The following is a 24,578-nucleotide window of genomic DNA, read 5'->3' as shown; positions in this document are numbered from 1 at the left end:
GTATTTGATACAGAAAATCAGAATGTATGCAACTGCATTTCTAAAAACTAACATATTAAATGAAACCTAAGAAATTGGCTATAACACTTGTAAGTAGTTGTCAGGCTGAATTCAGCTCCTATAAACTTACATGGTAGCGATGGACAAAATGGAAATGTAGAAGTCCTAGTTCAGCAACTGTTTGGCAGTGATATGCATCAGAAGTAACATAATTTATTTTTAAAATGCTAGCACCTCGTACTGCATAACAGTAAATCCACACCAGAATTGCCTGCTATGCAGCCAAGCGCAGCAGTTAAACCTCATGTTCAAAGCCCGCTTTAAATGTTCTTTTAAGCATTATAAAGATATTACATGCAAAACCACTCCATAAGATCATGAACATCCTTTTATTCTACAATTCTCTTTGTAGGATAATCACTTTTCCTCTATTATAATTTTATTCGTCGCACTTTGGATTGTAAAATTAGCATACACAGTGAAAAATCCATACTTATATATGGTATATCATAGTAGTGCATGCGATCGACAGTTTTCTTTAAAACATCAATGCTGCCATAACCCCATCGGGAGAGATGAAATCCCAGAGACCAGTAGGCAGGCATGTGTGGGCATCCAATGGCCTACAGCAGGAATGAGGAATACAGAAATGCAAAGAGCGAGATGAAGAGAAGTTATTCTGAAACACCAGCAGAGGCTCCCAGCTCATTTAAGCCACGAAGATGAGGGCACAGGTATCACACCCCCATGAAATACCCTTTCCTTTCTCAGAATGGCTCACTGTACAGTGTGCTCGGCTTCAAAAAAGAGCTTCTCCTGGTGGACCCTTGTCCTTAGCAGAGGCTCCGAGGGACACCCACACTGAGCATCACTTCTAAGAACACCCCAGTGGAAGACACGGTGTATAAAACACAGGTTAATGTTAAATGAAGGTCTCGCTGTGGTCTCAGCCTCTGCACAGTAACACGTGCCTTCACTTACATGGTGCACACCAGCGGAAAGCCAGCGTGGAGCCTTGCACCGCCTGACCCCTGGCAAGTCCACAAACCCTGTGGTCAAAGCAAGCAAATCTCTGATGCTACACAGCAACGTCAGCTTTGCTAATTTCTCTTGCTGCATCCAGCTGAACTAACTCATCAAGAGCCTGATGTTTATTTGAGCTCTCTGAAGTTTTAATTATATTTACACACCACCCTGATGAAATTCACTTACTTATGACTGACTGCTCTTATTGCTGGCCCATAGCACTGTGTTGCCAGGCACCGACAAACCTCTTCAAGGTCAGAGTTACTGTTTGGTCCTGAAATTCTCAACTGAAACACAAGGTAATGAGTTAAATATGATTTTATAAATATTTGATTTCCACTGGCTCCATGTAATCCAGCTGCAAATTGCATGAGGAAACTCGACTGTGAGCACAGGGAAGCGAGGCATCCTGCTCTGCTTCCCCCGGTGAGAGCTGCTCCGGCAACCTGGGACAAGCAGCGAGCAACCATGATGTGCCTTTTCTAGAAATAAGCTGAAATCTGGTGTTGCCTCATTAGTACAAGCTGGTGTTTTCTGAGGGACAACTCTTGAAATCCTTGCTCCAGTTTTAAACAGTTAGATCCCATGAAATGAACCTTTGTTCAGTATTTCTAACATCCTTGCAGGCAGTACATGAAAATCGAGTAGCTAGTAAGCACCCATGACTTACTAATCAGTTGCAGATACTGACTCCTTTTCGCTAAATAACTGTTCCTCCCTTATTTCCTTGTGGATCTCCACAGTTAGGTAATTACACTAAGAAGTGAAAAAGAACAAAACTTGCATATTGGCAGCTAAACCCCATCTACTTTAATTAAATAAAACAAGGCACTCCTGGCACTCTGTATCTCTTGCATCGGTAAGCTCTCTAGAGATCGCAATACATAGAGGCACTCTTCCTGTGGGGTTTTCTCCAGTAAGAGTCTGACCTGGGAAAGCAATGCTGAGCTTGAAATTGCTCTAAAATACATCACGGATGCTAGAGCTGATGGGATGTGCAAACTAGACTGGACAGAAAAACAGATGCAGGAGAGAAGCAGGGGAAAGCAGAGGATGTTTTAACGCACCCGAGCTGGGGGAATACATGGGGTAAATTCCTTCCAAATGAGAATGGCTTGTGGACAGTCAGGCAAACTTTAAGCACTAAGCATTACAAATTTGGCTACACAGTGTGTTTTCACTTGTTGGGATGCTGCTATCTCACCTCAGAAAAAGCAGGAGGAGGCCAGAACAACTGGTGAGGTTAAGAGTTTGAGTCCCTCCAGGAGAGATGCTCCGGCTGGGCAGCACATCTGCCCCACACACCTGCTACTCATCCCCTTCCACCAGACTTAACTCTCTTCACCCTCCTCAACCCTACTTCACCTCCAACTTAGCTGGAGGCTAAGCCCTTCAGAGGAACCAAGAGCAGCTATCAGCAGCCTGCTCCTCACGCGGCCGCGCTCAGCCTTCGCCGCGAGAGGCCCTGGCCAGGCGGAGGCGGCCCCCCACCACGTAGCGGGAGGCCAGCCGGCAGAGACACATCGTCGCCACCACGGTGCAGTCTCGTCTGGTTACGTGTGTCACTAGTTCTTTCCAGCTTGCGCGGACGCACCTGATCCCCCAGACCATCTTTCAAGCTCTGCTGGGGTTTCCCACGGAGAGCTGAATGGGGCACGATGACGCGGGACGATCTCCTAGACACCCTGTGAGGCAGCACCGAGGTGTCCAGCAGAGCACGGCAAGCCTCAGGGCAAGAAGTCTGCTTCTCTGTCACAACTCCACTCACCATATGAAGGATAAATTCATCCGAGGAGGCAGCAGAGCTTGTTTTAGACGAGCCAAGGCTGCAAGATGAGCTCTGTGAACCCCACCACTTCGTGCTCCTAAAGCAGATGCACATTTTGCCCTTGCTTTCTCTCCTGTAAACAGAGAGCGATCTCTACAAACAAGGTTAAAAAGACAGACCAAAACAAAAGAACTCCCTAATGAAATAAAATGTTTTGTGTACAGGCTTCTCCCCTCGGACAGGAGGAAGAGGGAAGACCAGCTGATAAATATTAAGCCTGCAGCTGAACGCAGAGCCCAGTGCCCTGGCGGGATGTCTGCGTGGCATCCGCTGCCTCTCCCCGAGCGGGCCGGGAAACGGGAACGGCCACGGGGGTGACCAGCCCGGGCAGAGGCAGCGGGAACCGCTGGGCGGCCCTGCTCCGCGTCCTGCGACATCCCAGGTCGCCCCTCGCTAGGGAGCACAGTCAGCCCGGGACGTGGCCAATACAACGTGGCTCAAGAGCTGGATGGGGGTTTGCTTCTGTCCCCACGTCCCATCGAGCACCCGGGTGGACGCCAGCGGGGCTGGAGGTGGAGCTGTGGCCACCGACGTGCTGGCCAGGGTCCTTCCCAAAGGGCACGTCCCCGGCGCTGGGGTTTGCTGGGGTCCAGCTACTCACCCTTACGTGACGGTGCTGCCTCGCCTGCGGACTGCAGAGCTGCCACACGGCGAGGCAGTATTTCGTGACACACACGGCATCCCTTGAGGAGTTTGGGATTACAGCTGAACCAACTGAAGAAAATCCACCTTGCAAGCAAGATATTAAGTTTTAAAGCAATTAGTTTCCCAGGTTCACCAGGCTGGTGCATCTATGGTGAGCTTAACTGAAATCAGCAGAACATTTGAAGAGGAAGGATGAAAACAGGGCAGCTGGGAAAACAAATGTTCTTTTTTCTAATTATGCTGCGGACTTTGTCTAATGGATCCCCCTGAAGCTTCCTGATAAAGTAACTGACATATGGTACCTACTCGCAGATGGATCAGCAGAGGCAGGGATGTAATTCTGCAAACCTGAAAACTCATGTTGGATTTGATATATATTTAGGATCTAGTTAATTCATATAGATTGCATTCTGCATACAAATGATCATAAAATGCAGTAGGCAGAGAAAGCCTGCTTGCAAAATTGACTCCCATAGAATCAGAAAAGGTAAATGAGGTATGGCAGGGGAACTGAGGGAGGAAAACATGAGAAATGCAGAAACAGCAAACATATGGGGTATCCAAACTGAGGAAAAAAAAATGGGAAGATACAGTAGTGCAGAAGCAGAAAAAAAAAAAAAAAATCTTATTTTCTGTTCCACAATTCCTCCTGCACTTGGTTCTTAAATAACTCCTGGTGTTGTTTAATAAATTCACTGTTAGTTTTTCCAGGTTTACATAACTTGGCATTATGTAATTTTTTTTCACTTTTTTCAGATGCACCTGAGAGCTGATGAAGCTAGGAGGTACCCTGGAAGCGTTTTGCAGTAAGAACAAAGTTCAGTGAAAAAACGTATATCTAACAGCTAAAATCTGTGCCCAGGGAGCAAGTGATCTGTATTCACTTTCCCTGTGTTGGGTTATTGGACAAATAACATTATTACTATGAGCATCAAGGATACCAACTAAACATGGATAGAAGCAGGATCCTATTCTGTTAACACTATGACCAAAGACTTTGATGCGAGAGAGATGGCTGAAGAGTTATGCCATATATATCATAGAGGCCGCAGAGGGAGAGACTCTTTCCCATGCTTACAAAGGAGCCGAGATCTCCAGCAATGCAGGTACAGGGGCTCAACATGAAGGACTGCTAATCTTGCACCCTAATTAGACATATAAAATGACTCTCGAAGCTTGATATTTGCTTAAACTTCCTTTCTTTAAGGAAGAGCTGTAGGAGGAAACTATAAAAATCCAAGTGGGCTAATGCTCTGGATTTAGTCAGAGAAATAGTGTGTTTGGATAGTCACACAATGGCTAAATTACACAGGTGCTCCTATGGCCCAGATATCTGTATCCAGCTCATCCCCTATGGCTAAGGCAGGCAGGTGAGTGCTGTGGGCACCTAGTCAGGCAGAGGGTAACTTTCTCTCAAAGTCTAGGCACAGAAGCTGAACTTTGTTTTAGGAGAGCAGGAAGAAAGGCCCGGCAACTGCTGAACCGTTAAGAAGATGCTCACAACCTCACGAGTCTAAAAATTTAAGGATTTTCAATGCAAGGTCTTCAAACCTTGTTCTTTGCTGCACAAACGCTTAACAGCTGCTTAGTCTTTCTTGGGGGACCCATGAATTCAACTGCAAAACTCTCACTGAATCATCTGTGATAAACTGTAGGTACAAGCAGGTTCCCCATGTTACCTCTCAAATAGGAGGCTAGACTAGAGACCTCCTGAGGTCACTTCCACCCAGAACTATCCTACAGTTTGCAATTTGCTCTCAAAACAGAATTAGGAGACATGCAGTATGGTCTTTTAAAGCTTGTCATCGGATAATTTGTGATAAAAATAACAAATTCATGACCTTCACCCAACATCTGTTAAATGTCCATTTGTTGAACTATAACTTTCCTGAGTGTCTTGTTATGGAGCTCATATGCTACTGCTACACACTGTCACTCTGTCCTGAAAGTCCACCAGTGGACTTGGCAATGGTGGTCTGGTATTAGGTCTGGCTGTAGAGCTTCGGCTAGGCTCAGCTCAATGGCTGAGCTCTTTCGCTTACTACTGCTTTTTCCCACCCTCCTGCAAACCAAGGCATTTGTCATAAAAAGTGAGATTTGTGTCATACAAATGTTTTGCACACTGGACCTCTTCTGTGTTAGGAGAAAAGTGTGATTATTGTCAAATATATATATATATATGTAGCTGTGGCGGGGCCGTCTCTGATGTGCCAGGAGCAGCACTCCTTGCAGCCGGGCTGAGGAGGGAGCAGAAGAATTGGGATGGAGGTTTCCCCTTCCCATTGCATGATGCCCAGCACATGCCCTGTCGCTGCCGTCACTGCTGTAGCTCTGTGGTGCCACTGGCAGGATGCGTCCTACAGCCCACCTCTGCCCCGCGCAACACGTAGCAGGGGGGACGGAGGCACCAGCGTTCAGCCCTCTGCTTCCTTCCCGCTCCCTGCATCGCTCTTGGAGCCCATTTCAAGCAGATCAGCCTAGGCCAGGCTGGCACCCGGGGCCGCCACGGCTTTCGCTGCCACCTGTCCTTGCCCCGAGAAGGCACAGAGAGGCTGGTGGCCCTGACGGGGCAGCTGCAATCATCCCCGATCGCCATGCAGGGACCCCGCTCTTGGCCCAGTCTGGCGGCCCCCAGCTGGCCACGCAGCCACGGCTCTGGGCAGGAGCCCGTGGGCCACCCCTGTGTGCTGGCAGCAACCTGGAGAGGTGCATGGGGAAAGCTTGCGTACTTCAGAGACCCAGTAAAGAGCTTCGTTACAAAGCTCTCCTAACTCACTGGTTTGGAGGGAGCTGCATAAAAGCACTGAGCAGAGCTAAGGTCCTAAATCTTTCACAGAAACAAGCACAGCGGGGGCCGGGGGGGTTGCTCAGGTCTCAAAGTGGCAGTGAAGGCAACAGCACAAAATGTTTGAGATGTGTGGAGCACTTTGCTCTGGACACAGCTCCCTTGCTCTCAACAACCACACACCAGCTGGCACCTGGCCAACCTGCCATACCACTGGGGCCATCCTGGAGAGGATGCAATGGGCGGTGCCAGCAAAAAGCCCCGTGCAGTGATTTTGGGCAGACGCTTGCACAGGCGGGAGGTGAGTGCCGTTGCCCCAAGGAGTGCGTTGCAGCAGGGCAGCCTGGCCCCACCATGGTCCCCTGTAGCTAGGAGCTCCCAAAACACCAATTCCCAGAGGAGACCCGTGCAAACAGCTGAGGGAGCTGAGGGATGCTGCTGAGTGGTGCCTTGCAGAGGCACACTGCTCCTTTCCACCCCCTCTCCTTCCCCGGGCCGTGACAATGACTGCATGCGAGAGTCCTCTCAGTGTGACAGAAAATACAATTGAAAAATAAAGTCTTTTCTGTCTCCTTCACCTTCCCACATATCTTGTACATAAAAGCCAAATCATTACCCTAGAGACTAATAATATGGTAACTGTAACATTTGCGATCCGGGAATTTCAGGATGTTTACTGAAGCAGTTATTATTTCACTGTGAAATTGCTACCATGCATTCTTTAAGATTCCCTAGAGAGCTGAGCGCAAGCTTGAAGAATACAGAACAGGGGATTTTTTTGTCCTGGCATGTGACATGTCTAGTTAGGAGACACCCACTGGCTCCCCTTTACCTTGTTTTCTTTGCTCCAGCTCCATTTCCAGAGAGGCAGGGGTGGAAAGTGAGCTGCCAGTACCCATCAGCTGGGGAGTGAGAACTCTCTCATTTTATTTTCAGCTGCTGGCCACCTGCTAAGCCACAGAAATGCTGCCTTCAAACACCAGCAAAAGACTTTGAAAAGAAATGGGGATGGCTCTAATTTCCATTGCGTTGCTGCAGCGACTCCCCTGAAATAGGTGCTTTCATCGCAGGGATCACAGCTGCGGCTATGAGGAGAGTCCCTTTACTTTTTCTTTCTTTCTTTGGGTTTTTTTTTTTTTTTTTTGGTTTGATTGCCAATGTGTAAGTTCAAAACCCAGTTTGCTGGTTGGTCTGTGGCACCAGGGTTGGAGGTGGCTGGTGGGGAGGATGTGCAGAGGGAGCTGGAAACCTCTGAGCAACAGAGCAGTCGCTCCTGCTCCGAGACGTGAAGGGGGACCAGCAGCCTCCCACCTCTCTGGGAGGCACCACCCGAACCTCTGCTTGGAAAAGGAAGGTCTAGCAGAGCCCGCTGCCCTGGGGAGGCTCCAGCCTTCCCAAAACAGTGGCATGAGGGAGGCTGCTTCTCCCTTCCATCACCAAAACAGAACCCAGCAATACTTTCCTTCTGGGCTAAATCCTCTTTTTCCCTTGGTCCAAACCACAATGTTTTTGTTCCCATTTCAGGCACTTTAAAAGAAGGCAAGCATAGGATATGGAGGCTTTAAAAAGCCAGGAAAGACAAAATGTTTGCTGAAAATCAGAGCTCGAGCCCCTTGGTGTGGCAGCAGAAAGGAAGGCAGAGCATCTTACTGTGAGCTCCTGCTGCCTGGCTCCAGGAAGCCCTACTGCAGGCTGCTCGGCACCTCCAGTTGCAGCTTAATCCTCAGGGTCTGCATGCATGAATCCCCCTTCTCACAGTGACATGTCCCTTCTCAGCTTTGCTCCACACTCTTTAGGCTTGGCACTGGTTTCTTTATGTACAGAGCTTGGTTCTGAGGTGGCAATTTTCTGTGCAACGGCTCAGTTAATGCATCACCTGGCATTTAGTGACCACAAAGAACATGTTACCTGCTTCTTTTTTCTGGGCAGCCCTCACCGGATAAGAATTGCATGTACACTCCCAAAACAGCTATTTGCATGTGTATGCTCAGTTCTTCAGAAAACACTGGGCAACTGGAAAAGCAGGTAGTTATACTCTGTGAGACAGCAGTAAATATGTTTTTTCACATCTATGCTCTCCAATGTAATTACATGGGTTTTCATTAGTAAAAAGCAGGCTGACGGCTCCAAAATCAACAGGCAATTCCACTGGCAAAATAAAGGCTTGAAGTCTTTGAAGTTCATTCAACATCTCTGAAGTCCAGCAGATGTAAAGTTCCCAAACATTCCCATCTGTGCTTTGCCTGGTTTGTTTTCTCCATCCACAGTGCCAAAATACAGTTATGGTCATGTAGTGAAGACTGTAAAACTATCATGGCCTGGAGAAGAGTAAGCTTGGACAAATTTCTTTCTAATCATTGCATTCCTTTAATGCACTCTTGCTGTCAATACTGAAATGCTGCAGGAATGGCTGGAGACGCGCATTGAATGTCCAGCCAGCTTGCTATACTCAGACAGACCGTTCACAGATGCTTGAGCACATGCCGGGTTGCCCATGGACCTGAAGCTACCACTTTGTATGAACAGATCAGGACAAAGCTTTGGCTGTGCTACCTGCTGATACTACCAGATACTGACGACAGTTTGTTACAAGGTACTGTCCTGTGTGCCATAGGTACTTTTCTACTAACCTCTGTGTATTGCTGAATTACATTTTCAGGAGTCAGTCCAAGAAAGACATAGAAGTCAAGGATCCCTCCAATAGTGCGGAAAGTTAAAGATGGGTTTGGACTCAGAGAAACATCTGAAAGGAAAAAAACGGGTTCTCAATACAAACCAGCTCTGCACTATGTGTGGGAATGGTTCAAACCTGAGCCAGGGGAGGTTCAGACTGGACATTAGGAAGCATTTCTTTTCCAAGAGGGTGGTCAAACACTGGAACAGGCTTCCTAGAGAGGTGGTCAATGCTCCATGGTTGTCAGCGTTTAAGAGGCTTTTGGACAATGCCTTAAATAACATGCTTTAACTTTCGGTCAGCCCTGAAGTAGTCAGGCAGTTGACCAGAAGATCGTTGTACGTCCCTTCCGACTGAACTATCCTATCCTATCCTATCCTATCCTATCCTAAGTGTATGCACGCTGGGCTTTTCTGCACATAAATGTGTGCACAGGCAGAGGTGGCTATACATTCAAGTCACTACCTGACGCCTTGTGGGTATGACTGGATGAGCAAACAGGACCTGTACCTAGGCTAGCAGTTGCCCAGTGTTTCTGTAATCTCCACTTTCAGATTGGCATTGTGCAGCAATAAATCACAGAAACCCACACAGAGTAGATTGCACAGATCCATTTGTCTCAGTTTCGTTTTATACAAAAAGGAACCACAAGCTTGTGTTTAGGGTTCCTCTATGCTATTTTAATCTTCTTATTGGAAGTCATTGCTGCCAGGGGAAACTGATTTTATAGACTGAATGAAGATTCCCCTTTTCTGAAATTATACTACTAGATTAATACAGTAAGGTGACCATGGCAACGCACAAAACTATTCTCCACAGACGGAATATAGGACTAACCTAAATCGATTTGATTCAGTTATGCCAATCCCAGAGGAAATTTCTTCTACCTTCTCCTTTCCCTGTATGTGTATCTATTTAAAAAATAATAATAATTAATCATATAGTTTCACTGAAAATACCTTACCTTGTTAAACAGTCATTCTAATGAAATCCCTTTGAAAACTTTATAGTAATTCCTGGAACCTCAGTTATGGAACAGTCACTCATATTTGTATGACATTGAAAAAGCAATCAGTAAAACAGTTTTTTATGTTTACTAATTTACCGTCTTTCTACATGCAATCCATATAGGGAATCCATATATCTTTTTACCTTGTGCATTGGAATTCAGAAGGAGAACACCATGGGCATTGGAGTCGGCTTCTACACACATATAGAAAGGGTGAACTCCATAGAGGTTGGCAAATGGCTGAAACATAAACAGCACATTAGGTATGGCTTGACTTTTTGCTATTTTTCATAGTTTTCGTCAGCCAGGTACATATGCAAAGTCAAGGAAATAAATTCATTCATAGTTAGAGACTTGTTTTGAAAGGCTGGGGATTTTTTCATCTAAACTGGTGTGAAGTCAAATTGATAGAATAGAGTTCTTTTTTCTGCCTCATCACGATGGTACTTTTTAGTCGCTGTCAGTTAAACCTTCCATATTCTGCCAAAGCCTCCAAAATGGCATGAGTAAGAACTGCTTTGCTAAGTTAAAATAGATTCATGAACCACTGACCCCGGTTTAGCCAAACATCTAATGAGTCCTGCTGAAGTCCAGTTTGTTTGGATGAACAGGGATTGATCCAAGGATGAAGTCAAATGCTTTCCTGAACCAGGGTCTTGGCACATGAAATACTTTTTTCTGAAAACTAACTGCACCATGAGAAATCTTCTGATGAAAGGTTTAAAAGTCCCCTCAAAATGACTCATCATTTTGTCATTTAATTAAAACCTATGACACCTGCAAAACCTGTGACATCCTGGGTTTGCCATTGATTCACATTAGCAGTGTTATCAGAGAGAGAGGTGCTCCCTTGGCAAAGCTCCACCTCCTTTTGGTGATACAAGTTAGGACAAAGCGTTGGGTGAAGTGAATTACCGCTGGTGCCTGATCCCTGCTGAACATGCCATAGGTAACAAAGTCCATGCTGTGTTTGAAGGATGGATGCTCGTGTTCACCAAACCCATACACCGAAGTGGATGGCACAGTAGTTGTGATCTGAAGATACTGGTTAGAGAAAAACAGGTCAACCAGGGGACTGTCCCACCTGTGTGACAAATAGAGGGAGACATGATTAGTTTGCTTATCTTTGGTATGCATCATTTTAAGTTCACATCTGGCTATTTATACTTCTCCTCTATTTTGGAGAGAAACAATATTAAAAAAACATTAAATTCTATGCATGCCTTTAACATGCTTAACCTAACACACATTAAATTCATCTTGCAATGGCTGCAGCTCTCTCATCTGCTTACACAATAAAATGCATCAGTACAATTTTGAAAAGAACAACTAAAATAATAGAAGACACTATCTTTAATCCTATTACCAAAATAAGTGGTTGCTTGTGCTATTTCTATGACAACCAACAGGGCAGGCTAAAAATTGTTATTACGCAGTGGGGTTCGGAATCCTTAATGAGACCAACAGACAGTTAGTTGTTATCAGTTTTTACTTTTTAATGTTTTGCTGGATCAGGACCCAAGTACTCGTGTTACCCCTGACTTTATGCAGGCGCCTAAAGCAGAGGGCTAGCTTCCTCCAAACTCTGCTTGAATGAGATGTTTTTATTGTGATGACTCTCCCACTTCTTTTACCAGCTTAATGCCTTTATTCCTATTGATTCATCTGTGGACACAGGCTCACATTTTAATTAGGTGTTACATTCTGTTTCCTATCTCTAGTGCTATAATGAGCTGCAAGCTAGATGGGGGAGAACATAGTCAAGCTGTGGAGAAGTGTTTCGTTAATGGTACTGTGTATGCCATGAGTACCACATTTAGATAGCACCCTCTCGAGCCTTGTTTAACCATGAATTTGTTACAGCTAATTAAAATAAATGAGCCAAAGCCATAGAGCATAGAAGAGGCATAACTCTCCTTTTAATGGTCTTTTATCAATGATTTTGACAAAATTAAATGGTTGATCAAATTGACCGGTAAATCAGAGAAGTGGAAGACAGGCTGTGTCTGCAGGGAGCCGCGCTACCTCGCGGGGGGAGCACTGCCTGGTGAGCCCTGGCTGCCACCCGTGCCACCAGCACCCCTGCGTGGGGACAAGCTCTGCTCTCCCCACGAGGAAGCAAAGGCAGCCACTCACAGGGATGCCCAGCAGTGGATGCAAGGCACCCTCCTGCCTCCCCATGCACAAAACAGACACAATCTATCCCTAAAGTGTCCTAGACAAGTCCTAAGCCAAGCACACGGACTGAAGCATGTATGCATTTTTTAAAAAGTCTATTTGGCCTTTCTTACAAGCAGGAAAAGTAAGAATTTGTACTTAGATCTTGATTTGGTTGTTTGCCAGCAGCAACCCTCCCTCCCTTCCATCATCTCCTCCACCTACATGCAGTACTGAATAAGGTTATTTTCTTATAGGAAGGTTAATGCACGCAAAATATCCCTGAGAATCAGATCCAGCCCTTGGCAAACAGAGGCCTTTCTGCAAGAGGCTGCTGCTGTGTAGGAACGGGAATGGGCTCTGGAGCTATATTCCTGTCCAAAGGAGTGCCGTCACATAGCTCTGCTCTGTGCCGAGGCAGGCACGGTCACTGCTCTGAGCAGACCACAGGGTTATGCAAAAAGCAAAGGACGCCAGAGGGGAAATGCTTTGGGAAGAGCTTAAATATCTGTCCTAACTCATTGAGCACTCTCCATGATGTCTGTTCAGAGGACGTGAGGCTTTGTACGTTCACGGTACCCACATTACGGCACTGACATTTCCCATCGTGAGAGCAATTAGTGTTACCATGGCATTAAAAGTGCTCCTTCTGCTCAGCAAGTCCTGTCCCTGCCCAGGAGGATCACTGGGGTGGTGCAAACCACAACCCTAGGAACCACCCCTGGGCCCACCACGCCTTTAAATGGCATGGAGAAACTGTTTTATACCTCATGCATTCCCTCGGGCCACAGTCACGCACTCAACTTCTGCACGGCATTGCCAAAACAGTGCCCCGCTCTGCACTCCTCCATCGCTCACATCCCCAGGGGCTGCCGCTCCTATCGGCGCAGCTCCCCGCGCTGTGCTGCCAGCCATTGCTCTCCATCAGCCTCGTCTTTCGTTAGACCTCCGCTTGCCAGAATGGCCATGCGCTAAATATAGCATTAACTATGACATAAGACGACTGGTAATGACTTTCTCTTTTTTTTCTGGACACCATTATGTCTTCTCCATCTGAAGGCAAGCACAGACAGGTTTTCCCCTGGCACCTCTCTCTGCCTCCACTCCCAAGCTGCTGCCCTCGTGCTCTGCAGCACGCTGTGGTAAGCTGTTGTTACTTTATGCGTTTGCTTGTGTTGTGTTGGCAAAGAGCAATCATTTAAATGGAAAAATGATGTCTGTCATTCCTTAAACACTTGGAGACAATAAAAGAAAATGTTGTATTTCTCCCACCTCCACTCCTGCTGGTTTAAAGCAGATAGAAGGAATAAAACAGGAGGGAGCATAAAATGACATCATGTGCGCAGGAATTTGCCTGGTTCCCCTCCGACAGTCCTACAAACCATAACAGTGCTGTGATGGACACCAGAAGGGATCTAAAAAAATCTAAAAATACAGATGAGCAGTTGTTCACTGTCAAAAATTCAATCCCTACCAGCAGTTAGACATGGCAAAGCCTGTGAGGACAAGAACCCTTTTCTTTGCACAAGAGGTAATAGCTGCACTCAGGTTCACTGCTGAAAGTCCCAACGCTTTAGTGCCTCTGTGGTGGGAACACCCCTGCCTGTGGAAGTACAAACTGGCCTCCCACACGTCTGCCTGGCCCATCGCCTGCTAACAGTTGCCTGATGCCTGTCCGGGAAGTCTGACTGATAAAAGCTAGCGTGTTTTTCCAAACACCGTGTGCTATACTCAAGAGTAAACCTCTCTATTTTTTAACCTCGTATCAGGAAAAAAAGAATGATTCAGGATTGAAAAGGTCTGTGTGAAAATTAACATTTCTGGCCAGCAAGTGAACTAGTCTCACATCCAGCAGTCAACCCTCAGGCCACCAGGACAAAACATAACTGCAGCAGACCAGGGAAACAGCATTAAAGGAAGGTGGGTAGGCAGATAGGTAAAACATCCTGTTCACGTTGAAGGTGTAGTTTATGGCTAACATTATCACAACGTTTGAGGGGGATGACTAAAAGGCAGTACAAAATGGTTTTCAGAAGTGCAATCATCAGTCCTTTGTAAAACGAACTGGACATGATGATTTACCCGGTTGAATGACTTTGCTCTGTTGAAGTTTATTGGAGACCAATAACTGCAGTGTGTGCAACGGCTCGGGGCACTGACTCACCTGCTGTGAGCAAGCAGCTCTTATAAAGGTGGTCTTATAAAACCTCCAGAATTACAAGGCTTGGGACACATATATGATACATCATTAGGACTTATATCATACATTATCCGGACATTTAAAAATCATTTTAGGGTGGGAGAGGGTTTTTTTTTCTTCTTGTTGCAATGAATCCAGGAGAAATGAGCTCATTACTTTAAGGTGTGAACACCTGTTCCACTCAGTTTCTTGCAGAAAATGTCCTAACATCTGCTTTTTTTTGGCCTCCAGACCCTTTGGAAACCACAGCCTTGTGAAAGGGAGCACACCATATGTATTATCTATGTGCAAATTCAGGTGGAAACTTCACACGTCTATCAGGAAAGTGGGTCTAAGCCTCCTGGCAGAGCTCAGGCATACTTTTTCAGAGAGCACAGGCTATCGCTGTATATGCAGGCTGCCTATAAAGCAGTAAAGCACCTTAGGGACTGAGGAATATAGGCCCTATTTTCAGATGAACCCCTAATATACTTGGTCCCTGACTCATCCCACTTGAGCTGCTGGGGTGCATCATCTTAAGAGCCCAGGTCTCCGTGATTTTCCATTGCTCTCAGATTGCTGAAAAATGTTTCCACTGTGTGCTGGTTTTGGCTGGGATAGAGTTAATTTTCTTCACAGTAGCTAGTATGGGGCTATGTTTTGGATTTGTGCTGAAAACAGTGTTGATAACACAGGGGTGTTTTGGTTACTGCTGAGCAGTGCTTACCCAGAGCCAAGGGCTTTTCTGCTCCTCACCCCACCCCACCAGCGAGGAGGCTGGGGGGGCACAAGGAGTTGGGAGGGGACACAGCCGGGACAGCTGACCCCAACTGACCCAAGGGATATTCCAGACCATAGGACGTCGTGCTCCCCATATAAAGCTGGGGGAAGGTTGGCCGGGGGGCTACTGCTCGGGGACTGGCTCGGCATCAGTCGGTTGGTGGTGAGCAATTGTTTTCATTTGCATCACTTGCCTTTCTTGGGGTTTATTTCTCTCTCTGTTATTTTCCTTTTCATTACATTATTTTATTATTATTATTAATATTATTATTATTTTATTTCAATTATTAGACTATTCTTATCTCAACCCACGAGTTTTCTCACTTTTACCCTTCTAATTCTCTTCCCCCCATCCTGCTGGGGGGGGGAGGGGGGGGACACGGACGGAGAGTGAGCAAGCGGCTATGTGGTGCTTAGTTGCCAGCTGGGGTTAAACCATGACACACTGTGTCACCACAGATGTATTCCTTATTAGCTGTAAGTCTTGGGGCACCACTGGACTGCAGAAGGCACACCAAGAATGGATTTTTTTATGCTTATCTTACTTTTAAGGTGATTTATCAAATAGGTGGAGAAAGTCAGCACAAGTAACCAACAGATTTTCCACAAATGTGACATTTTAAAAGAAAGAATTGCAGGGTATATTTACAGTTATTGACACAGTTCTGCTCTACTACTACTGTATTCATCGTCATGGTATCAGGGCATCTCCTATAAGTGGCTGGATATATAATGCTTCATTTTTGTTCTGAAAAACACTTGGATAAGTGATATACCTACAATACTTCTTGCCTACATAACATAAATCTTAATGATTAGAAGACTAAAATAATGGCTCTTACAAACTAGGAGCAAACCCAAGCTACCCATGATGCACACAATTTGCTCCTGTTGCTTTCAGCAAAATTGCAGTTCAAGACAATAGTGTTATAAATCATTCTAATAGCCTTGCCTATGTAAAAATATCTTCATAGTAAGTGGCATCTGTGCTTACTACCACAATCAATAAAAAAGGCAGCTGAACTCTGCAGCAGCCTTTTTGGAAATTAGGGAAAATCTTGATTAGATTTCAGTTATTTGTGCTGTATCTTCCCAAGTGTGATAGCAAATGAGGTATTCCAAACTCTTAATAGAGAGAAAGGAGCACTTATCTGGCTTGGGAAAAATGTTCTGCCTTCCATTATTCATATGACATCATGAAGGAAAAGTCAGTTGGAGAACGGATGTTAAAGTAGAGAATCAAATCAATAGTCCATCCCTCTGCAGCCTGTCTCCAGCAATGGCCCAAGCCAGATATCGCAGAAGAAGGCATAAGATCTCACTCAGAGCCAGTCTTGCAATAATTGGCTTATGGAGGAAGTTTCTGGCTGTTTTCATAGAATTAGCTTATGTTGTGAAACATGGAGACAAAAATAGTTGGGTTGGTTGGTTTTTTTTCTTACAGATGATTTTTTTATTATGCATGAATGTGTATCCTGCTAAGCCTCCCATGTCAGTACTGCCCTGGGGCAACGAGTCCCACAGAGTAATCACACACTGCAGAATGAGGATGTCTTTGTTATTTATCGCTGCCTTAAAGCAAACAGTTCCTGGCCTTTTACTCTCTGTTCTTGAGGAAATCTATGCTTTCTTGAAGCCTTCATGCTCACACTTGATACTACCTCCTCCAGTGGTTGCTGCTGTTAGTGGCAGGAGCAGAAAGGAGAACAGTACTCAACCTGAGAGCACATGCCACTAAACGCAGAAGCTCCATTTTGCTCCCTCGCCTGCCTTATTACAACACAATATTTTCTCTCCTGTTTGTATTGCTGTAGGGCCCTGGCCAACAATGGGCCAGGTCCCTCGCAGAGCTGCAAGATCAGCTAGGATAGCATTGAGTGAGGATTTATTAAACTAAAGCCAATTACAAATCTCTTGACAAAACATTTTGCCACTGATCACACCGATTTGCCAAAACAGGTATTTTCCAAGCATCGTGGGAGCGGGGAGAGGTTCCCTACAGCCTCCATTGCCCCACAAGGCTGGTAGTTTAGGAGCTTCACGTCCCGGGTGGGAGACCCAGGCCCCAGTCCCTGTGGTGGTTCAGATCTAAGACTTGCAGCCTTAAATCAGCTGCTGGTTTCTGGTTTTCCCCATCTGTACGGGAGCAGGGGCTCTGCCTGCCCCTGGGTCTTATCTGACCTCCTAGGCACCTCACCAGTGAACACGTGGAGGTGGCACCTCTTCACCCCCATAGCTTTGGAGAGCTTCTGGCATGGGGAAGGACCTTCCCTGGCCACCACTGAAACAGCAGGTGTGTGGGAGAGGGTGAAGAAGAGGAGCAGGAGCAGGCAGGACTGGGTGGGACAGAAAAGGACAGGAGTGGAGGAGAAGAAGAAAGGTAAGAGGGAGTAAGCCAAGAGGCATTACTGGGAGGAGAAGAGGAGGCAGCCCAAGAGCTCCTGGTCCCAGAACCGCCCAGCAGCATCTGGATCATTTCCCTGCACGACCCCACCTCATTTTCACCCCACGCAGGCGAAGCAGCGGCCTTCGCCTGATTACCTCGGAGCAAGCTGAAAATGTAGCAGAAGTTGGCCTTTTATTCTTGCTCCTGGCTCTGTGTGAGGTTGGCAGTCAGCTGTTAATGTCTCTCCCCTCGCATAATTCATTCCTCTCCCCTGTTATTGTGATTACATGGAGCCCTGAGTTTGTCCTGCCCTCCTTGAGCCAGCACTTGGGCAGCTTGGCTACGGCAAAGGCTGCTCGCAAGCAGCAAGCAGGAGAAACACCAGTAAAGCACGTTCAGGAATACCTCAAAGTCTCTGCTACCTCTCCCCTGTGACATTTCCAATGTGGTATTGAATCATTCCTCACAAAGAAGAGACTTTGTGCACACAAGTGGCAGAGTTGGGATGGGGTTTTATGTCAAGAAGGCAGACAGGGAGCCTGCCGTCAGCTACCCCATCACTGCAAAGTCTGTGACACAAAGACACTGACAGCAGGATAGACTGCACCACGGAAAGGAGGGGAAAGAAATACAGGCGTGAACTTTGAGAGAACAACCCAAACCCTTACCATGTTTCTGCTCGGGACAGGCGGCTCCCTCCCCACATGGACTGTCAGCTGTGCCAGAGTACACTGGGGATCGTGAGGGATTTTAGGCTTTTTTGGGGGGGTGGGTCATCCAGCAGTGCGAAGCTGCTGGTCAGGGATAAGGAGCACCATGTACAACAGATTTCTGAGGATTTGGGATTGCTTTACAATGGGAAAGCCTTCCTCAGACACATTAGAAAGGTCCAGGAGAGCACCCAGACCTGGTTTGTTGTAGACATGAGTTATTATCCACCCACACCTGGGCAGTGCAACTGCAGCACCTGTTGAAGAGGCTTTATTTGCCCACATCAACTGTTCTGTGCAATATTTGTGTGCATATGAAGACTAATCATTGATTCAGCTGTTTGTTGAGACAGCAAGGCCATAGCCATTCATGGCTTAAAATAGGAGACTGAAGTCCCTCCAGGTGTTATGTGCTTACCTGTTTCTCAGGGACACTTGCCTCCACAGCCTGCCCCAACCTGGCACAGCCACAAAGGCCACCAGCTGTGCGGCTCGGTGCCTGGCCCCAGGCGTGCTGGGTGCCCTGGAGCAGCAGCTTCCACCTCTGGAGGGAGCCCAAAGGAAAAATTTGGGGTTTACCACCTTCTCTGCAGACTGCGCCTGGGACAGGGACAGGGGACAAGGCAATGATGAAGATGCTCTGCAGCAGTTCCTGCTGAGCCCTTGCTGCAGCCGCAGAGCACGCTCACACCTACCTCCCACGCCTCCAAACCTGCCTTTGGGCAGATTGAACTAACATGAAAATCTACTTAACATGCCAGATGCCACTGGTGGGAATGCTCCTGTAACACTGCTTGCTGAGGGTTCATCCTGCCCAGTCAAGCAAATGCAGCCACCCATGGCTTTTAGGCTAGGATATATAACCTGTGTTCCTGTTTTCAAAGAAGATTTCCATCTGCACAGCTCTTCAGGTGGCTAAGGAGGTTGCAAATCCCTCTAAGTCAAGCCATAGAGGTATCTCTGAGCATCTGCATTCGCTCACTCTGATGGGACAGACAGGCAAGCAAATGAAAGGGGAGCATATTTGCTCCTCACACAGGGAATTTAACTCCAAATATGATTCAGCTGTGAGAGGAACAGCTCCCTGCCGGGGTGGGATCCTTCAGTCTATAAGTACCGGCTGTGCCATTTCACACGAAACAAAAATTCCTGGGAACATATAATTTCCCTTTCTATATGCAAAATCCTGTGTCTCTGCTGATAAGAATCTTTTAGTAGCAGCCCTGCCGTTGTTTGCAGGATAAAAATCCATTAACTGTACATTATATTCAACTGCAATTTCCTCTTTTGGAGGTCAGTTTGTTTTTAAGAGAACTCCTTTACCTGCCTGGAGGCAGCATATGCTTTTCCAGCGGCGATGCTCGATAGCGGAGTGCTGCGCCGATGCTACTAACCAAGACTGCCCTCTACCTCCCCGGGCTCTGCAGCACATCGCCGCTGCACCCCACGCCTGCACTGCTGCTGAGCGCAGATTCTGGGGGGACAAGGGGTGCCCCACTGCCGGGGGTACGGAGGAGGCTTCCCCGGGCCGCTGGCAGGCCAGCGAATGTGCCTCCTGGAAACCTGCTCAGTGGCGACCGGCTTGTGCTCCCTTGCCTCTCGCTGGAGTTGCGCCTCTGGCAGCCCCGTGGATCAAACCCTGCGTCTGCTTCACGGCAGGCCCCTTCCCTTAACTGGGATGTCCCAAGTTTGAGGATGCCCTGACTAACCGAGGCTAAACCCTTGGGGTTTGGGTGAAGATGAGGAGGGCTGAATAGGAACAGACGTCATAAAAATATGAAGAAATTAACTCTACCCCAGCCAAAACCAGCACAACGGGCCATGAGCTAGCCGCTCGCCATGTCTCATTATGCATTCACTGCTTACATCACCATTCCAATTAATGAGCCTTTACAAAAATCTCTTATTAGAAAGAGAAGAAAACTGGGCCTTTAACTGTTTTCAAAAAGCTGTTAAGTCTAACTAGGAATTAAATTATTTTTGTTATTGGGGTAATGCATAATATATTCATTTACAATAGTCTACAAAAAGAAAACTTTACAGAATTGACTGTGACATGTATAAAAAGAGATGCCACAAGATTTTAATTTAGAAGGACGGGCAGCTAATTAAAAACGCAGAGCGGTGGTTCCATCTGCAGACTTAAGCCATTCTAGAGGCTGTATTGTCTGACTTGCATCACATGTGTTAAGCCATCCTTACACTGCTCACAGAGATAATGCTTGTATTTTGAGTCTGTTTAACAAAAGGTTTCTTGGAAGGGGGGAAATTTGAGCTAATTTTTTTATTTCTTGGTTTGGGGTTAGATTTTCTAATGCATAAAATGAACCACTCAGATCCCAATGACCTTCTGGGAGCGTGCTTGCACTAGTGGTGGGGTGCAAGACAGCCAGAGCCGGTGCTGCGGACCCAGCGGCCACACACATGTCAGGGGCTTGCTCTGAAGCAGCCTGTTAGCAGCCAGATCGCATTGCGTGTGCTCCCAGAGAACACCTCCCGGTAAGGTCACATGGAAGGGACCTAATCCTCGCTCCTCAGGATCATTTCAAGGTCAGCCAATGCACAAGAGGTGGGTATAATCAGGAGATTCATGTCAAAAGGTGCTGCTGATCTGAATTAAAATGCTAATATAGACACAGCCACAGCCTGATGCGAACGGTGCACATATTTCTATGTTCTGTGCATCTCCTTCGCCCGCCTGAGTCAAGCAGCAATAACACAGAGCGGTCTGTAACACTGTCATTTGTCACCGCAGACAGCCAGGGACTGCTGATAATGCCACGCTGTAGCATCTCCGAATGCAGCTAGCAGGAGCGCACCTTGACTGGGACACTCTTGCTAAGTAGCTTTACACGCTAGAGGTGTGTTGGTGGAAGCCAAGAAAATGGGAAAATTGACACTGGTGACATTTGCTAGTGAGGGGAGCTTTTGCTGAACTTAAACTTATGGTACCAGCTTGAGAATACAACTGGTATTTTTGCAGAGTGACAAACTAGACCCACGAACGCCATTCACTGAAATCGGCAGAAGTTAGAGGCTTATGGCCTCTGTGGCTTTGAGCTGTAGTTTCCAAGACCTACCTCTTGGAGATTGTCAGGAGATTTGGTGCTCAATTTCTGACATATTAAAACACCCCAAATTTCAGAAATCTTAGTTCAGTGCTTTCACGAGTTGAGTCAACCAGCGTCCCAATCTGTGAAATTGTAGCCTCAAAAGTTATTTGACACACTGAATAGCTTTTCATACATGCACACAGATAATTGTCTGTTATACAGGCACATACTCCTATTAATAATGAGTGTTTTCCAGGGACAAGACATAAATCTGTATTTATGCCACATCGAGTTTGTGCTTGAGCCTGTGTCACACAGCCCCAAGCAATAGGGTGTGAGGAAACAGTCCTTGCCCCGTCACGCTTCATTTCTGTGAAAAGCGACGCAAATGACATCTGGTACTCACAGCACAGTGCCGGTGCTTTTCCTCTTGATCCTGAAGCGCGAGGAGTCATCCGCAAACTCCACGTCGTAGCTGGCCTCATCAGCAGTAACCCCGGGGGAGTCACTCTTGAGTGGGACTTCAAACCGCTGCCTGTTGGGGTCGTAGAGCTAAAGCAAGGCAAGGAGGAGGCAGGTTAGCTCATTTGTCAGCACGCGTTGCTTCAGTTGAATGATTTCCCCCAAAAACACTCACCCTGAACCGGAGCCTGTCCCTTGTCTGGAACTCCACTTCCAAGACGACCGGGGAAATGTCATTTCCAAAGAGGGACAAGGCCTGGCGCTCGTTCAGTGTCACCCTGCGGCAGAAACACGCGCTGGTGCCCACCGCAACCGCCCGCTGCCTGCGACCACCCTGGCGCGGGCCGGGGGGAGCAACTCGGCTCTTCCACGTCAGCTCTTTAAAAGCAAGGCACTGACTTATTGAGAGAAACAGTCTCCGAGGTTAGCTCGGGCTCTCCTTGCCGTTAATGGATAAAACAGGTGCTACCGAAGCAAGGAGACCTCACGGTCTCCCGGCACACAGCTCCCGGGGTGGGAGGGCCCACCCCGCGCCAGCGCCCGGTTTCCTCACCGGCGGCGTGGTGCGAACGCAGGACCCCAACTCTGCGCGGCTTTTATACGCAGGGAAGCGCGCCCACCGTCCTCCTCGTCGCGAGCCGAGCGGGCGGTGGCGAAGCGGCTCGGGGAAGGTCTCTGGCGAGCCGCCCCGGGGGCGGCCGCGGCGCAGCGCCGGACCGCAGCGGGGACGGAGCCACGCGTGCTCGCCTCCAGCCTTTGGCCGTCTTCTCGGTGTTGCCGCCCGGGGCGTAGCCGTAGGGACCGTCCTCGGGGAAGAAGCACCAGGGAGCCTTGGCCACGCCGGTGGCGCAGCCCCGCGCCTCGCAGGCCTCGGGGGAAGCGCCCGGCTGCGCGTGGCAGTCGACGCGCTTCTGCGCCGCCGCAGCCCCCGCGCGCTGCCCGTCCCGGCCTGAGCCGAGGCGCCCGCCTAGGGCTGGACACGGCGAAAAAGCAGGCAGAGCAGCAGAGAACCACGTTAAAAATACCCGCAACGCAAGCTTCTTTAGTTATTCTTTCGCTGTTGTGTTCTTTCCCCATTTTGGGGCTAATACGCGTGATTCTTTTGACTAAGACGATGCCAGAGCAGCACGCCTGCTCGTGACCGAGACACGAGCAAGCGGTTTCTTTTACAAGCCGAGGCAGTGCGTCTGTATTGTTCAGTGCTCAGAGCTGTTGGTGCTCAGCTGAATCACGGCTTGCTTGAAATACTCGTGGAAAGTTAAAGAGCAGGCTAATGAAACTGCTGGTGAGGTGTGAGAGCAACACGTCAGGCTAGCTGAACAGAAGGTGTACTTCAATAAAGTATAAACTTATTGACTGTTATTGACACTAAAATGCTATGTTTTCTGGTACTTACTCTCTCCCACGTTATACACAGAGGTTATCTATATATAGATACAAATACGGGAAAACAGCATGCACCTGTGCGATACATATAAAAATACTGCTTTTATATGTTTGTATTGGGTTTCATTTCTATATTGTATGACTACTGCATATATGTAGTATTAGTTTATGTTAATACAGGTATGGTTATGAGCAAAGGGAAGACGCCAGCAGTAAAAGAAAAGGCACAGATCAGCCATTTGCAGAATCGTCCTGACAAAAGCCTCTTAGTAAGGTGCAAAATCTTTTCCTTTTTGCAGCTGCAGGTCAAGCCCTGTGGTTTCCCTGCACAGAGTGAGCCTCTGGAGAGCCAGGGGACTGTGAGACCACCTCCCCGCCGTGCTGACAAAATGTTCTGTTATCAAATATTCTTAAAGAGAGCAGGCGTACCGCAGGCAGCATACTTATTTTGAAGTTAACTTATGTCATTTTAGTCATTACAGCAATATTCAAAGATTAAATCTACTTGAACGATAATTGCTCTTTTCCATAAAATGACTAATACCTCTGCTTTATATTTTTTTTTACGTGGACTGTTGTGTGCTTGAAAGCTTAAAACGTGATTGCTGATGCAGTCTGGGCTTCTCCAAATAAAGAACATTACGAGCAGATATGCACAAGCAATAATTATGTATAGTGGGAAAATTTACAGAATAAAACTAGATTCACTAGAAAATGCCATCATGCTGCGATGCCAGAGTTGGTTTCCAAGTAGGGGATGGGAATGCAGAAAAGCAGGAGCTGAATCCTTTGATGTCGGAGCATCTGACGCTCAGGTCTGACGCTCCCAGGATGCACAGCAGAGCCCGCTCCTCACTGCCATGCGCGTATCACCTTCTAGAGGCAGGAATTAACAGGTGAAATCCTGTTAACCTTCACCAGCTGCCAGACAGGCAGGCTTGGCTTCCACCTTTGCTTTCTGGGGTGGACAGTCACGCCCCACAGGCTGGCTGCTTTCTGTCCAGCATTCACCCCCCGTGATCTGTCACATAGGAAAGCCCTAAATTCTGATCCCCTTTTTCATCCAAAGCATAATAGGAATACAAGCATCCCTCTGCAATCCCTAAATTATTTCTTCTTGGAGCAGAAATCAGGGAGGATTCACCAGTGGTCTAATGAAACACTGAAGTGTCTGGGCTTTGCCTTTTCATCCTCTGGCCCTGATGAAGATGTGGGAAGCCAGATCGCAAGTCCCATGGAAAGAATGCCCTGCCTTTGTACCGCTATGCACTGAAAACTCCTTCTAATTGAGGGAGGTGGAAGGATTCCAAAGGCTTCCTGCAGCCCTCTGGATCCTGAGGTCCTTAAATATCTGCAACCACAGAGGCCAAAAAAATGCCGTACACGCACCACCTCTGCAGTCAGTCCGTGGCTTCTGTGTCCAGCAGCTTTGTACTGCTGTGCCTTGCACATTTGAGTTAACACCTTGGCAGACAAAGCACAAAATAGAGTAAACCCG

The 24,578-nt window shown here is 47.3% G+C and overlaps 1 protein-coding gene across 1 annotated transcript; it reads right to left on the bottom strand.

The window, feature by feature from the left end:
• Nucleotides 1-370: 370 nt before the first annotated feature.
• Nucleotides 371-22,771, bottom strand: LOC115342321 (maltase-glucoamylase, intestinal-like). Its single transcript, XM_030016441.1, has 8 exons — nucleotides 22,720-22,771; nucleotides 22,315-22,667; nucleotides 21,870-22,070; nucleotides 21,639-21,784; nucleotides 10,883-11,051; nucleotides 10,111-10,207; nucleotides 8,915-9,027; nucleotides 371-623 (listed from the first exon to the last, which is right to left on the bottom strand). The coding sequence occupies exons 1-8, from the start codon at nucleotides 22,769-22,771 to the stop codon at nucleotides 432-434; spliced, it is 1,323 nt and encodes a 440-aa protein (XP_029872301.1). The 3' UTR covers nucleotides 371-431.
• Between the last annotated feature and the right edge of the window lie 1,807 nt (nucleotides 22,772-24,578).

The sequence above is a fragment of the Aquila chrysaetos genome, chromosome 5, assembly GCF_900496995.4.
Source record: "Aquila chrysaetos chrysaetos chromosome 5, bAquChr1.4, whole genome shotgun sequence".
NCBI classification, from domain to species: domain Eukaryota; kingdom Metazoa; phylum Chordata; class Aves; order Accipitriformes; family Accipitridae; genus Aquila; species Aquila chrysaetos.
Note: the sequence above shows the minus strand (reverse complement) of the source record. Positions and strands in the feature narration are given on the sequence as shown.